This window comes from Polyodon spathula, chromosome 12, assembly GCF_017654505.1.
Source record: "Polyodon spathula isolate WHYD16114869_AA chromosome 12, ASM1765450v1, whole genome shotgun sequence".
Lineage (NCBI taxonomy): Eukaryota > Metazoa > Chordata > Actinopteri > Acipenseriformes > Polyodontidae > Polyodon > Polyodon spathula.
The window spans coordinates 250,682-262,297 of record NC_054545.1 but is presented as its reverse complement, the minus strand read 5'-3'; the positions used below and the strand labels follow the sequence as shown (position 1 = coordinate 262,297).

Below are 11,616 nucleotides of genomic sequence, written 5' to 3'. Positions count from 1 at the left end.
GGTCGGCCTGGGGATCCAGTGGTTAAAGAAAGGAGCTTGTTGCCCCAGGAGGTTCCAGGTTCATCTCCCAGCTCAGCCAGTGACTCGCTGTGTGAGTGTGAGTGTGTGTGTGTGAGTGTGAGTGTGAGTGTGAGTGCGTGTGTTTGTGACCCTGAGCAAGTTGCTTCACCTTCGGATGAGACGTAAAACAAACGAGGTCCTGTTGGAAGAGACTCTGCAGCAGCAGCAGGTCATGATGCTTAGTTCACCTCCTAGTCTTTAAGTTGGTTTGGATAAAAGGGTTTGCTAAATGACTCAATAATAATAATAATAATAATAATAAAAATAAATGTATTATTATTAATGTTGTTGTTGTTATTAATGTTGTTTTTAAAAAGTAAAATGAGGTCCCAACAGTCCAGTCCCACATTGTTTGAATAATCAGAAGCAGGGTCAAGGGGCCCTTCCGGGTCAATTCCGAGTCCTTTCTGGAATCCATTCCCAGTTCCAATTGGAGTGAACATTTCAGATACATAGTCAATGTTGGGATTGTGCAGCTGCTTTGGACAGGCTGAAACTGAAGCTGCAGCACAGTGTCACTGCTCACTGGACAGGCTGAAACTGAAGCTGCAGCACAGTGTCACTGCTCACTGGACAGTCTGAAACTGAAGCTGCAGCACAGTGTCACTGCTCACTGGACAGGCTGAAACTGAAGCTGCAGCACAGTGTCACTGCTCACTGGACAGGCTGAAACTGCAGCACAGTGTCACTGCTCACTGGACAGAAGCTGAAGCTGCAGCACAGTGTCACTGCTCACTGGATAGGCTGAAACTGAAGCTGCAGCACAGTGTCACTGCTCACTGGACAGGCTGAAACTGAAGCTGCAGCACAGTGTCACTGTTCACTGGACAGGCTGAAGCTGCAGCACAGTGTCACTGCTCACTGGACAGGCTGAAGCTGCAGCACAGTGTCACTGCTCACTGGACAGGCTGAAGCTGCAGCACGGTGTCACTGCTCACTGGACAGGCTGAAACTGAAGCTGCAGCACAGTGTCACTGCTCACTGGACAGTCTGAAACTGAAGCTGCAGCACAGTGTCACTGCTCACTGGACAGGCTGAAACTGAAGCTGCAGCACAGTGTCACTGCTCACTGGACAGGCTGAAGCTGCAGCACAGTGTCACTGCTCACTGGACAGGCTGAAACTGTAGCACAGTGTCACTGCTCACTGGACAGGCTGAAACTGCAGCACAGTGTCAGTGCTCACTGGACAGGCTGAAACTGTAGCACAGTGTCACTGCTCACTGGACAGGCTGAAGCTGCAGCACAGTGTCACTGTTCACTGGACAGGCTGAAACTGAAGCTGCAACACAGTGTCACTGCTCACTGGACAGGCTGAAGCTGCAGCACAGTGTCACTGCTCACTGTGGATAGGCTGAAACTGAAGCTGCAGCACAGTGTCACTGCTCACTGGACAGGCTGAAGCTGCAGCACAGTGTCACTGCTCACTGGATAGGCTGAAGCTGCAGCGCAGTGTCACTGCTCACTGTGGATAGGCTGAAACTGAAGCTGTAGCACAGTGTCACTGCTCACTGGACAGGCTGAAGCTGCAGCACAGTGTCACTGCTCACTGGACAGGTTGAAACTGAAGCTGTAGCACAGTGTCACTGCTCACCGTGGACAGGCTGAAACTGAAGCCGCAAAACAGTGTCACTGCTGACTGTGGACAGTTTCAGCATTAAAGTATTGTAATTGAGCAGTAGGTGTTGCATTCAGCAGTATGTTTATTGGAGACTATGTGTTGAGTGCTTGTTTTGTACTGTATGTATAAACAGATATTTTGTTCAATAGTACAGCTCTCAGTTAAACAGTACGGGTACATTGGGTTATAAAGCTTAATATTTACTAGAGTCTGTTCTTGTTTAAGCAGCATCCATAGCAGGCTGCTCATGTGATTGAGGAGCTTGTGAGATGGGTCAAAGTTTATTGTGCAGGTTTTCAGAGGAGCCTCGATCTGTCGGGAGAAACACACAACAGAATGACTGTCATATTCGCGATATTCTTCTGCCTTTTCAGTGAGTATTCTTCTCATTCCACACAGTTCTGTAACAGTGTTCGCTTGTGTATGTTTCCAGTGAGTATTCTTCTCATTCCACAGATTGTGTTTGAGATCTGGTCTCACGCCAGCAGATATACTGGATCAGAGATATTCAGAGTGTGTTTGAGATCCGGTCTCACGCCAGCAGATATACTGGATCAGAGATATTCAGAGTGTGTTTGAGATCCGGTCTCACACCAACAGATATACTGGATCAGAGATATTCAGAGTGTGTTTGAGATCCGGTCTCACACCAGCAAATATACTGGATCAGAGATATTCAGAGTGTGTTTGAGATCCGGTCTCACGCCAGCAGATATACTGGATCAGAGATATTCAGAGTGTGTTTGAGATCCGGTCTCACGCCAGCAGATATACTGGATCAGAGATATTCAGAGTGTGTTTGAGATCCGGTCTCACACCAGCAGATATACTGGATCAGAGATATTCAGTGTGTATTTGAGATCCGGTCTCACGCCAGCAGATATACTGGGTCAGAGATATTCAGAGTGTGTTTGAGATCCGGTCTCACGCCAGCAGATATACTGGATCAGAAATATTCAGAGTGTGTTTGAGATCCGGTCTCACACCAGCAAATATACTGGATCAGAGAGATTCAGAGTGTGTTTGTTTAGTTCTATTCTGGACTATATTCTTCACACATATGCTATATGTAGGCCACACAGTAGCTTGTGTTTGGAATCCATTTAAAATATATCAAAGGGTAGAGTTACGGCAGATCTAACTTTCCTGTGCAAAATGAGATCCGCTTAACACTGCAGGGGCTTACACTGCACAGTTCTGTAGTTAAACTTTATAAAACCCCATTACATTGTAATCACATTTCCAAGCTGTGAGATCAATCAGCTGCTTGGAAGTGAATGAGTGCTGACAGGCAGAATGGCCTCTCGTTTGTAAATGTTCTTCAGTTGTTTTACTATGAATTTTACTCCACTGTTTTTTATGTTTCAGGTGTTTCTAATGCTTTGTACAAGCAGTGGATTCTTGACACTAACTTTGAAAATGTATCAAACTGGGACAAGGGCAGAGTTCCCTGCGCTAACGACCGTGTCTATTTTCAACACAATCAGGTACTTACTCTGCACTTTACAGAAATCAATGAACCATAAACGTAAACTCAACAAATATTTTGAATAACTTTGTGTAGTACTGTGCTGATTTTTTTTTTTTTTTTTTCTAATCTTTTACAGAAAGCCTCTGTTTATGTCCAGTCCACCCACTCCATTGTAGAAATGGTATGTTTTGTATCGGCCCTCGTTCCTCTCTCTCTGGTGCTGTGACTGCTCAGTTCTCCTCACTGCTCTCTTTCTCTCTCTGGTGCTGTGACTCCGCTCAGTCCCCCTCTCTTTCTCTCCCCCCCCCCCCCCACCCGTGGTGCTGACTCTGCTCAATTGTTCCCATGACGTGCTCCAGCTGCTGTGAAGCTCGCTGAACTTTCATTTTCACTCTGATTGTCGCCGCACTTCGGTTCCTTGTTCTTTTAAAATAGGATCTCTGTTTGAAAAGACAGAGTTTCCTGCTTGATGAGGGTTTCTGTGTAAAAGCACAGTGCCTGGTGACGACAGCCTGGTTAATAAGAAGCTCCAGTTACAAGCAGTGTGTTGGTGGCAACAGAAAAGACAGGACTTGGATTTCATTTGCCTCTTGACTCGAATGTCACTGACATACTGCAGACAGACCGTGACGCTACCTTCAGTGGAATCTGTTTAAATTGTTCCAGGAATACCCCACTTGCACCACACACTAGCCCAACAGAAATACACTGAACTAAATTCACAAAGCGTGTGTATTTACAGCTACAGCGCAATCGAACCCATTAGACATGACCGCAGTCCATGGTGTGTCATAAGCAATATGAACTGGCACAATGCTGTTGCAATATCGTGTATGTGTGGTATATATTACATATTAACTTGGACCTTGCAATGCCGATGCATTTCAAAGCACTTTTAAGAGCTTGCGTGTCCGATTGTGTCATGACGTCTGAATATTTGTTGGTGAAGAAGTCAGTTTAGATTAACAGCAGCACTGTGCAGGATTTGGCACAGGAGACCCCTGCAGGTGAAGTGGTGCATGCCAGGCAGGCTGTTCAATGTTGCACAGTGCATGGCTGGATACTTGCAGGATGCAATCCCAGTAGAAATGATTTAAGAAATGAAAACCGTAAATCAAAGTCCAATATAATTTTTAAACTTACATTTTCATCACATCAGTGCAGGTCCATTTAGCGCTTCAGTATTTCATTTCCCTTTGCTAGGATTCATCTTAGATCTTAAACAGTAAGCTAGCTAAATGAAATGGATCTGGGTGTTGTCTGTATCCTGATTGCTCTGATCTGGCAGTGCTGTGTGCTGCAGGTCACTCATGAGATTCCTCTGCTCTTAGTATCTGGTCTGGCAGTGCTGTGTGCTGCTGGTCACACATGAGATTCCTCTGCTCTTAGTGTCTGGTCTGGCAGTGCTGTGTGCTGCAGGTCACTCATGCGATTCCTCTGCTCTTAGTGTCTGGTCTGGCAGTGCTGTGTGCTGCTGGTCACTCATGAGATTCCTCTGCTCTTAGTGTCTGGTCTGGCAGTGCTGTGTGCTGCTGGTCACTCATGAGATTCCTCTGCTCTTAGTGTCTGGTCTGGCAGTGCTGTGTGCTGCAGGTCACTCATGAGATTCCTCTGCTCTTAGTGTCTGGTCTGGCAGTGCTGTGTGCTGCTGGTCACTCATGAGATTCCTCTGCACTTAGTGTCTGGTCTGGCAGTGCTGTGTGCTGCAGGTCACTCATGAGATTCCTCTGCTCTTAGTGTCTGGTCTGGCAGTGCTGTGTGCTGCTGGTCACTCATGAGATTCCTCTGCTCTTAGTGTCTGGTCTGGCAGTGCTGTGTGCTGCAGGTCACTCATGAGATTCCTCTGCTCTTAGTGTCTGGTCTGGCAGTGCTGTGTGCTGCTGGTCACTCATGAGATTCCTCTGCTCTTAGTGTCTGGTCTGGCAGTGCTGTGTGCTGCAGGTCACTCATGAGATTCCTCTGCTCTTAGTGTCTGGTCTGGCAGTGCTGTGTGCTGCAGGTCACTCATGAGATTCCTCTGCTCTTAGTGTCTGGTCTGGCAGTGCTGTGTGCTGCTGGTCACTCATGAGATTCCTCTGCTCTTAGTGTCTGGTCTGGCAGTGCTGTGTGCTGCTGGTCACTCATGAGATTCCTCTGCTCTTAGTGTCTGGTCTGGCAGTGCTGTGTGCTGCTGGTCACTCATGAGATTCCTCTGCTCTTAGTGTCTGGTCTGGCAGTGCTGTGTGCTGCAGGTCACTCATGAGATTCCTCTGCTCTTAGTGTCTGGTCTGGCAGTGCTGTGTGCTGCTGGTCACTCATGAGATTCCTCTGCTCTTAGTGTCTGGTCTGGCAGTGCTGTGTGCTGCAGGTCACTCATGAGATTCCTCTGCTCTTAGTGTCTGGTCTGGCAGTGCTGTGTGCTGCTGGTCACTCATGAGATTCCTCTGCTCTTAGTGTCTGGTCTGGCAGTGCTGTGTGCTGCAGGTCACTCATGAGATTCCTCTGCTCTTAGTGTCTGGTCTGGCAGTGCTGTGTGCTGCTGGTCACTCATGAGATTCCTCTGCTCTTAGTGTCTGGTCTGGCAGTGCTGTGTGCTGCAGGTCACTCATGAGATTCCTCTGCTCTTAGTGTCTGGTCTGGCAGTGCTGTGTGCTGCTGGTCACTCATGAGATTCCTCTGCTCTTAGTGTCTGGTCTGGCAGTGCTGTGTGCTGCTGGTCACTCATGAGATTCCTCTGCTCTTAGTGTCTGGTCTGGCAGTGCTGTGTGCTGCTGGTCACTCATGAGATTCCTCTGCTCTTAGTGTCTGCCGATGGATGGAGAGCTCATCTTGGCATTCAGTGCTGGATTTGCAGGCAGTGAGGGGGACAGCGACCCTGGCTGTGAGGGAGGAGGTGAGTTTCATTACTGATCTGTCCCCTGGTCCTGTTACAGGAGCTAAAAGGCTTGGCTGCTCAATTCTTCACAATGACAGACACAGTCCGTGTATCGATGGCTTTATGGCAGTGGTGCAATTTGCACCCTTTTTGTGTGAAAGGAAATTCAAACTGTTAATGCTGCAACACGAGTAATAACTCCAGAGTTAATTGTTTCTAGTTTCATACCTTTAACAGTTTTCGTTTGTCAAAAATGGTTGCACTTTGGAGCAAAGCCGTTAATGTATGTGCTTGCTGTGTGTCGTGAATCAATCACACATACTGCACGTCACAGTTCAGTCTATTTTAATCTGATTCAAGCTGCTTTACGCTGATCCGCAGTATACAGAAGCTATAGAAAGGCTGCTAAACCACAGTGCAAGCCTTGTGAACACACGGTAAAACATGGCAGATCAGCATGGAAAAGCATTGTTAAAACCACGGTGGTAAACACAGTGCTACATGGTATAGTAAGATGAGAATTCATCATGGTAAACTTTCAAATGCTTTCCCTTGTGTACCTTTCCCTTGGTCTACAGGAGACAGAATCACCTTTCAGGACCCTGACAGGTACCAGTGGTACGACCCGACCCTGTGGAGAGCAGCCTCCACCCCTGATGACCTTGAGAGTGGTAGATTCCAGTTTTCTGTGCATGAGGAAAGCGTCCCCTGCGAACACGACGATGTGATCTTCCGGCCTGACTCTTCGTTCCGTGTCAGCACAGATTCTGCTTTGAGCAGCATGCCCGTGAGGACTGTGTCCATCATGGAGAAGGTGAGGGGCCAGTGGGAGAGGCCAGTCCTCATTGGTGCAAGAGCACAAACAGGGCTTAACATGTGAGCCAATGTGTCATTATAACATTAACACCTTGGCAATACATAGAAGAAACACAACAGAGCACTTACTAATGCATTGTAATGTTAAAGCTGTACATGCATTAGTAAGACCTCATCTAGAATACTGTGTTCAGTACTGGTCACCAAGCTACAAAAAAGATATTGCTGCTCTAGAAAGAGTGCAGAGAAGAGCGACCAGAATTATAACAGGTTTAAAAGGCATGTCATATGCAGACAGACTAAAAGAATTGAATCTATTCAGTCTTGAACAAAGAAGACTACGTGGCGACCTGATTCAAGCATTCAAAATTCCAAAAGGTACTGACAATGTCAACCCAAGGGACTTTTTCAACCTGAAAAAAACAACAAGGACCAGGGGTCACAAATGGAGATTAGACAAAGGGGCATTCAGAACAGAAAATAGGAGGCACTTTTTTACACAGAGAATCGTGGGGGTCTGGAATCAACTCCTCAGTAATGTTGTTGAAGCTGACACCCTGGGATCCTTCAAGAAGCTGCTTGATGAGATTCTGGGATCAATAAGCTACTAACAACCAAACGAGCAAGATGGGCTGAATGGCCTCCTCTCGTTTGTAAACTTTATGTTCACAGAGTACACCATAGTAGACAGGAATCTCTGTCAGGGACGGGATTGCAGTGCGGCAGCGCGTGAGCGCCTTGCCAGGGTTCCAATCAGTCTGATTCTCCCTTGTGTCTGTGTGCAGAAGTTCTCTCGGGAGGAGGAGTTTGCCCGCTACCTGCAGTCCAGTTCAGGGAAGCTGCAGTTCCACGGCAGCGGCACAGTGCAGGTGACGAACAGGAGGTGCAGCGAGAGCTCAGGATGTGACTGCGGGAACACTGCGGTGAGTGGAGGAGGGGGTTGTATGTTTGTTTAATGCAAGTATACAGTGGAAGTTGGATCTGATGTATTTCAGGAATACAGTGTAAGTAACCTCGCATTGTGTCTGAGTGGAACTACAAAACCCATCTGTCTCCTGTGGCAGACTTCTGAGTCTGTAGCTTCTTCTAATTGGTGTCTGAATGTATTTTCAGAACCACGAGCGGATCTGCGCTGCTCTGCACCGGCACTCCCAGTGTCCCCATCTAGAATGCTGGATCCCCCTGACTCCTATTGGACACTGCTGTGGAATATGTGGTGAGGTGACATCATCTCTACAGTACTCTAAACACACCCATTAACTCCGAGAGCTTATCAGAGAGCTTCCGCACATGGCCAGTGCTGCAGGGTCTCATGCACGGGGTGATATCTGTGCTGGTATTTTAACATATCACTGACTGGCTGACTGAAACCTTTTCAGATGCTATAATACTATAATATATAAATAATACTATAAATGACAGCCTTTTCATAACATGAAAGATGCGTGAGAGACGCTTCTCATGAGAAAAGCTTGTTGAAGTTTTTATTTCTGGGGTGTCTGTTCTGATTCCGGCCTGACTGCCTGCTTCTCCTCTCCTGCTTCCCAGGTGCCATCGTCTCCCTGGAGTATTCCCCGGGTTTCAATGTGGAGTCCTACAGGAACCGTCTGCTTCATCTGTTTCTGAGCCTGGTAATGTAAACTAATTGAGCTCATGAACTCCATATCCCCTCACTGCTCGTCTCTCTGGTAATGTAAAGTAACTGGAGCACTGTGCGATGATCTCTGTACCACTGTTACTCCACAGGTCCAGTTACATTCCCTGACATGATTCCTTTTCCTATTGCTTCCCCACATTATTGAAGGAGACCCTGGTGCCTGTCACTGCATGGGAATGGGGTCTGTTTGGAGTGCGCATGTTTTAATCGCTGTGCTCAGGGCAGCACTGTTTCTTCATTCCTCTCGTTTGTGCCCAGGCGTCGTATGGAGGGGTGCGCATGGCCATGTCCAAGGTGCCCAGGCCCCAGTCTTTCTTAGAACTCGTCCTCCGGGAGGATGAGTCAGAGATCCAGGTGGTGCTGCTGGAGGAGGGGAGCGGCTCGAAGGCCGAAGCTCTAGCCTGGGAGATCATGAAGGACATTCAATCCCAAGGTAACCAGCGGTGGCGCTCAAGGGAGTTCAAGTGCTGAAAGACAGCCGGGAAGCCCCAGTGCTCATAGCTGGAATCAGGGCTATACGAGTTCCAGCCCTTTGCTGTACAGTTTCCCTTTGATACTTCAGTTTCAGTTTTCTGGGTGTACACACATCTCCTAAAGGCTGCATGTTGTGCTTGATGAACACGAAGGGGACACACTGCACTTGCGAGTGAAGTGTTGCATTAATCATGGTGCTGGAAAGTGTCCCTGATTGGGATAGATGAGAAGAGCGTTGATGGCTCTTCTTTTCTGTCTCTCTGCCCCGGGTCATACTGTTGAATTAGGAAATGGAGTATTCCAGTTTTCCGCGCTGTGGGTTGGGTATCAGCAGGTTTCACACAGTGTGATAAGGATGGATTTTGCAGCCCCTCACGTGTTGTTGTGTCAGTGGAGTCCATGTGCGCTGTGTGTTTGCTTGTTTCAGGCAGCAGCTTGGGGATTGTGAAGGGGGAGGTCCACACTTCCACGGGCAGCCACGGCAGTGGGCCGGGGGGCTCTGTGGATGGTGGGATGATCACGGGCGCAGTGATCGGGGTCCTGCTGGCCCTGGTGGGGCTGGGGTCCTTGGTGGTCCTCATCACTCGAGGGATGATCAGGTGCGTCCCTCCACAGGGGCTGGGGCTGAAAGACTAGCATTGAAACAGTTCCTACTGCAGTGCTGGTGGTTAATATATTAACAGTAATCCATGGTCTATGTGGGGTTTCCTAACTGGATTCAATACAGTGTTGCTCACTTCAGTGCACTGTGGCCACTAGGTAGGTACCATGCTGTGAGTTCCTGTGAGTAATGGTAGTTCGCAGATAGTGTGTAATCTTTGGCTTTCCCTCCACAGAGTCCCCAGCCTGAGCTCCCTTCAGTTTCTGAAGATGGACAGTGACCTTGATAACCTTGGAGACTCGATCGACAAGGGCTTTGATAACCCCATGTTTGACACGTCCTCCAACCTGCCTGCTGTCAGTTTACTTTTTAATTCCACTTAAAGCATAAATAAGGATTCCTTCAGATGATGTGTTCTCAGTTCTGTAGTTCATATCTCGTTCTTGTTTTGAACCTAACATATGCTTTAACTATAGCCCTGCAGAGACACTGTGCTTTCATTACAGCCCTGCAGAGACACTGCTTTCATTACAGCCCTGCCCTGCAGAGACACTGTGCTTTCACTACAGCCCTGCAGAGACACTGTGCTTTCACTACAGCCCTGCCCTGCAGACACTGTGCTTTCACTACAGCCCTGCCCTGCAGACACTGTGCTTTCACTACAGCCCTGCAGACACTGTGCTTTCACTACAGCCTTGCCCTGCAGACACTGTGCTTTCACTACAGCCTTGCCCTGCAGACACTGTGCTTTCACTACAGCCCTGCAGAGACACTGTGCTTTCACTACAGCCCTGCAGACACTGTGCTTTCACTACAGCCCTGCCCTGCAGAGACACTGTGCTTTCACTACAGCCCTGCAGAGACACTGTGCTTTCACTACAGCCCTGCCCTGCAGAGACACTGTGCTTTCACTACAGCCCTGCAGAGACACTGTGCTTTCACTACAGCCCTGCCCTGCAGAGACACTGTGCTTTCACTACAGCCCTGCAGTGACACTGTGCTTTCACTACAGCCCTGCAGAGACACTGTGCTTTCACTACAGCCCTGCCCTGCAGAGACACTGTGCTTTCACTACAGCCCTGCCCTGCAGAGACACTGTGCTTTCACTACAGCCCTGCCCTGCAGAGACTTGTCTCTGTGTAACAGCTCATTTCCTCCTCTTCACAGGATGTCCATGGACTGTACTCTGGGTCTGAAGCACTGAAGAGCATCTCCATCACCAACTCCGGCATCCACTTTACAAACCCAGCCTACGATGAAACCGACTTCACTGCCTAAACCAGCCTGCTCCCTGCCCCCCCACGACACTCAGTCTTTTAGGTATAAGAAGACTAGTATGTTTGAAAGTTATGATTACAATGAACCCTTATCAAAGTGGAAAACGATGTGCTATTAGATACTGATCCTCACCCTGCTAGATCCAAGAATAGCAACACCATCGACTTTCCCACTCTAATGGAACGCCTTGAGAATCTTGTAGGACTGGCAGGTTGTGGTCTATCTGAATAGGTTACAATATGTTCAAATTGAGGAGGACAATGACTCCTTATCTAGTTACATGTATGTGGCATGCTGCAGGGCGTGCTCCTGGACCAGTCTTGTTTTCTCCTGAGCGATGTTGTCTGTAGACACACGGTAAACACTCACTGCTATGTAATTGACACACAATTGTACTTATCTCTGAAACCAGATGATTCCACATCTGCAAATACCTTAACTACCTGTCTCACTGAGAGTAAGAAATGGATGTCAACACATTTTCTATTGTTAAATTCTGACAAATTGGAGGTCATAATTTTGGGGTTAAGAAATCAATGAGAGGGTAAGCCAATGTGCCTGTACAGTGGACAGCTACCCCACTGAGTCTTCAAGATAGAAATCAGAAATGTGGGTTCTGCTGTTGATACTGTGTGTGTGTGTGTGTGTGTGTGTGTGTGTGTGTGTGTGTGTGTGTGTGTGTGTGTGTGTGTGTGTGTCTATTATATCTATAAATAAAATCCCACAGGTAAAAGAAAATTAAAAGACAGCAAAAACATGGTTTAAAGAACTTGACAATGGTAATAG

The 11,616-nt window shown here is 47.8% G+C and overlaps 1 protein-coding gene and 1 long non-coding RNA gene across 2 annotated transcripts; both read left to right on the top strand.

Annotated features, from left to right (window-relative positions):
* Positions 1-1,468: 1,468 nt before the first annotated feature.
* LOC121324844 lies at positions 1,469-3,409 on the top strand. Its single transcript, XR_005951285.1, has 3 exons — positions 1,469-2,052; positions 3,048-3,166; positions 3,287-3,409. It is a non-coding gene; the product is annotated as an uncharacterized LOC121324844 (long non-coding RNA).
* A 2,531-nt stretch (positions 3,410-5,940) lies between these two features.
* On the top strand, positions 5,941-11,504 carry LOC121324261 (protein amnionless-like). Its single transcript, XM_041265949.1, has 9 exons — positions 5,941-6,022; positions 6,583-6,818; positions 7,606-7,743; positions 7,934-8,036; positions 8,369-8,451; positions 8,736-8,910; positions 9,379-9,550; positions 9,788-9,908; positions 10,720-11,504. Exons 1-9 carry the CDS (start codon positions 5,941-5,943, stop codon positions 10,828-10,830), a joined length of 1,221 nt encoding a protein of 406 aa, XP_041121883.1. The 3' UTR covers positions 10,831-11,504.
* Positions 11,505-11,616: the final 112 nt, after the last annotated feature.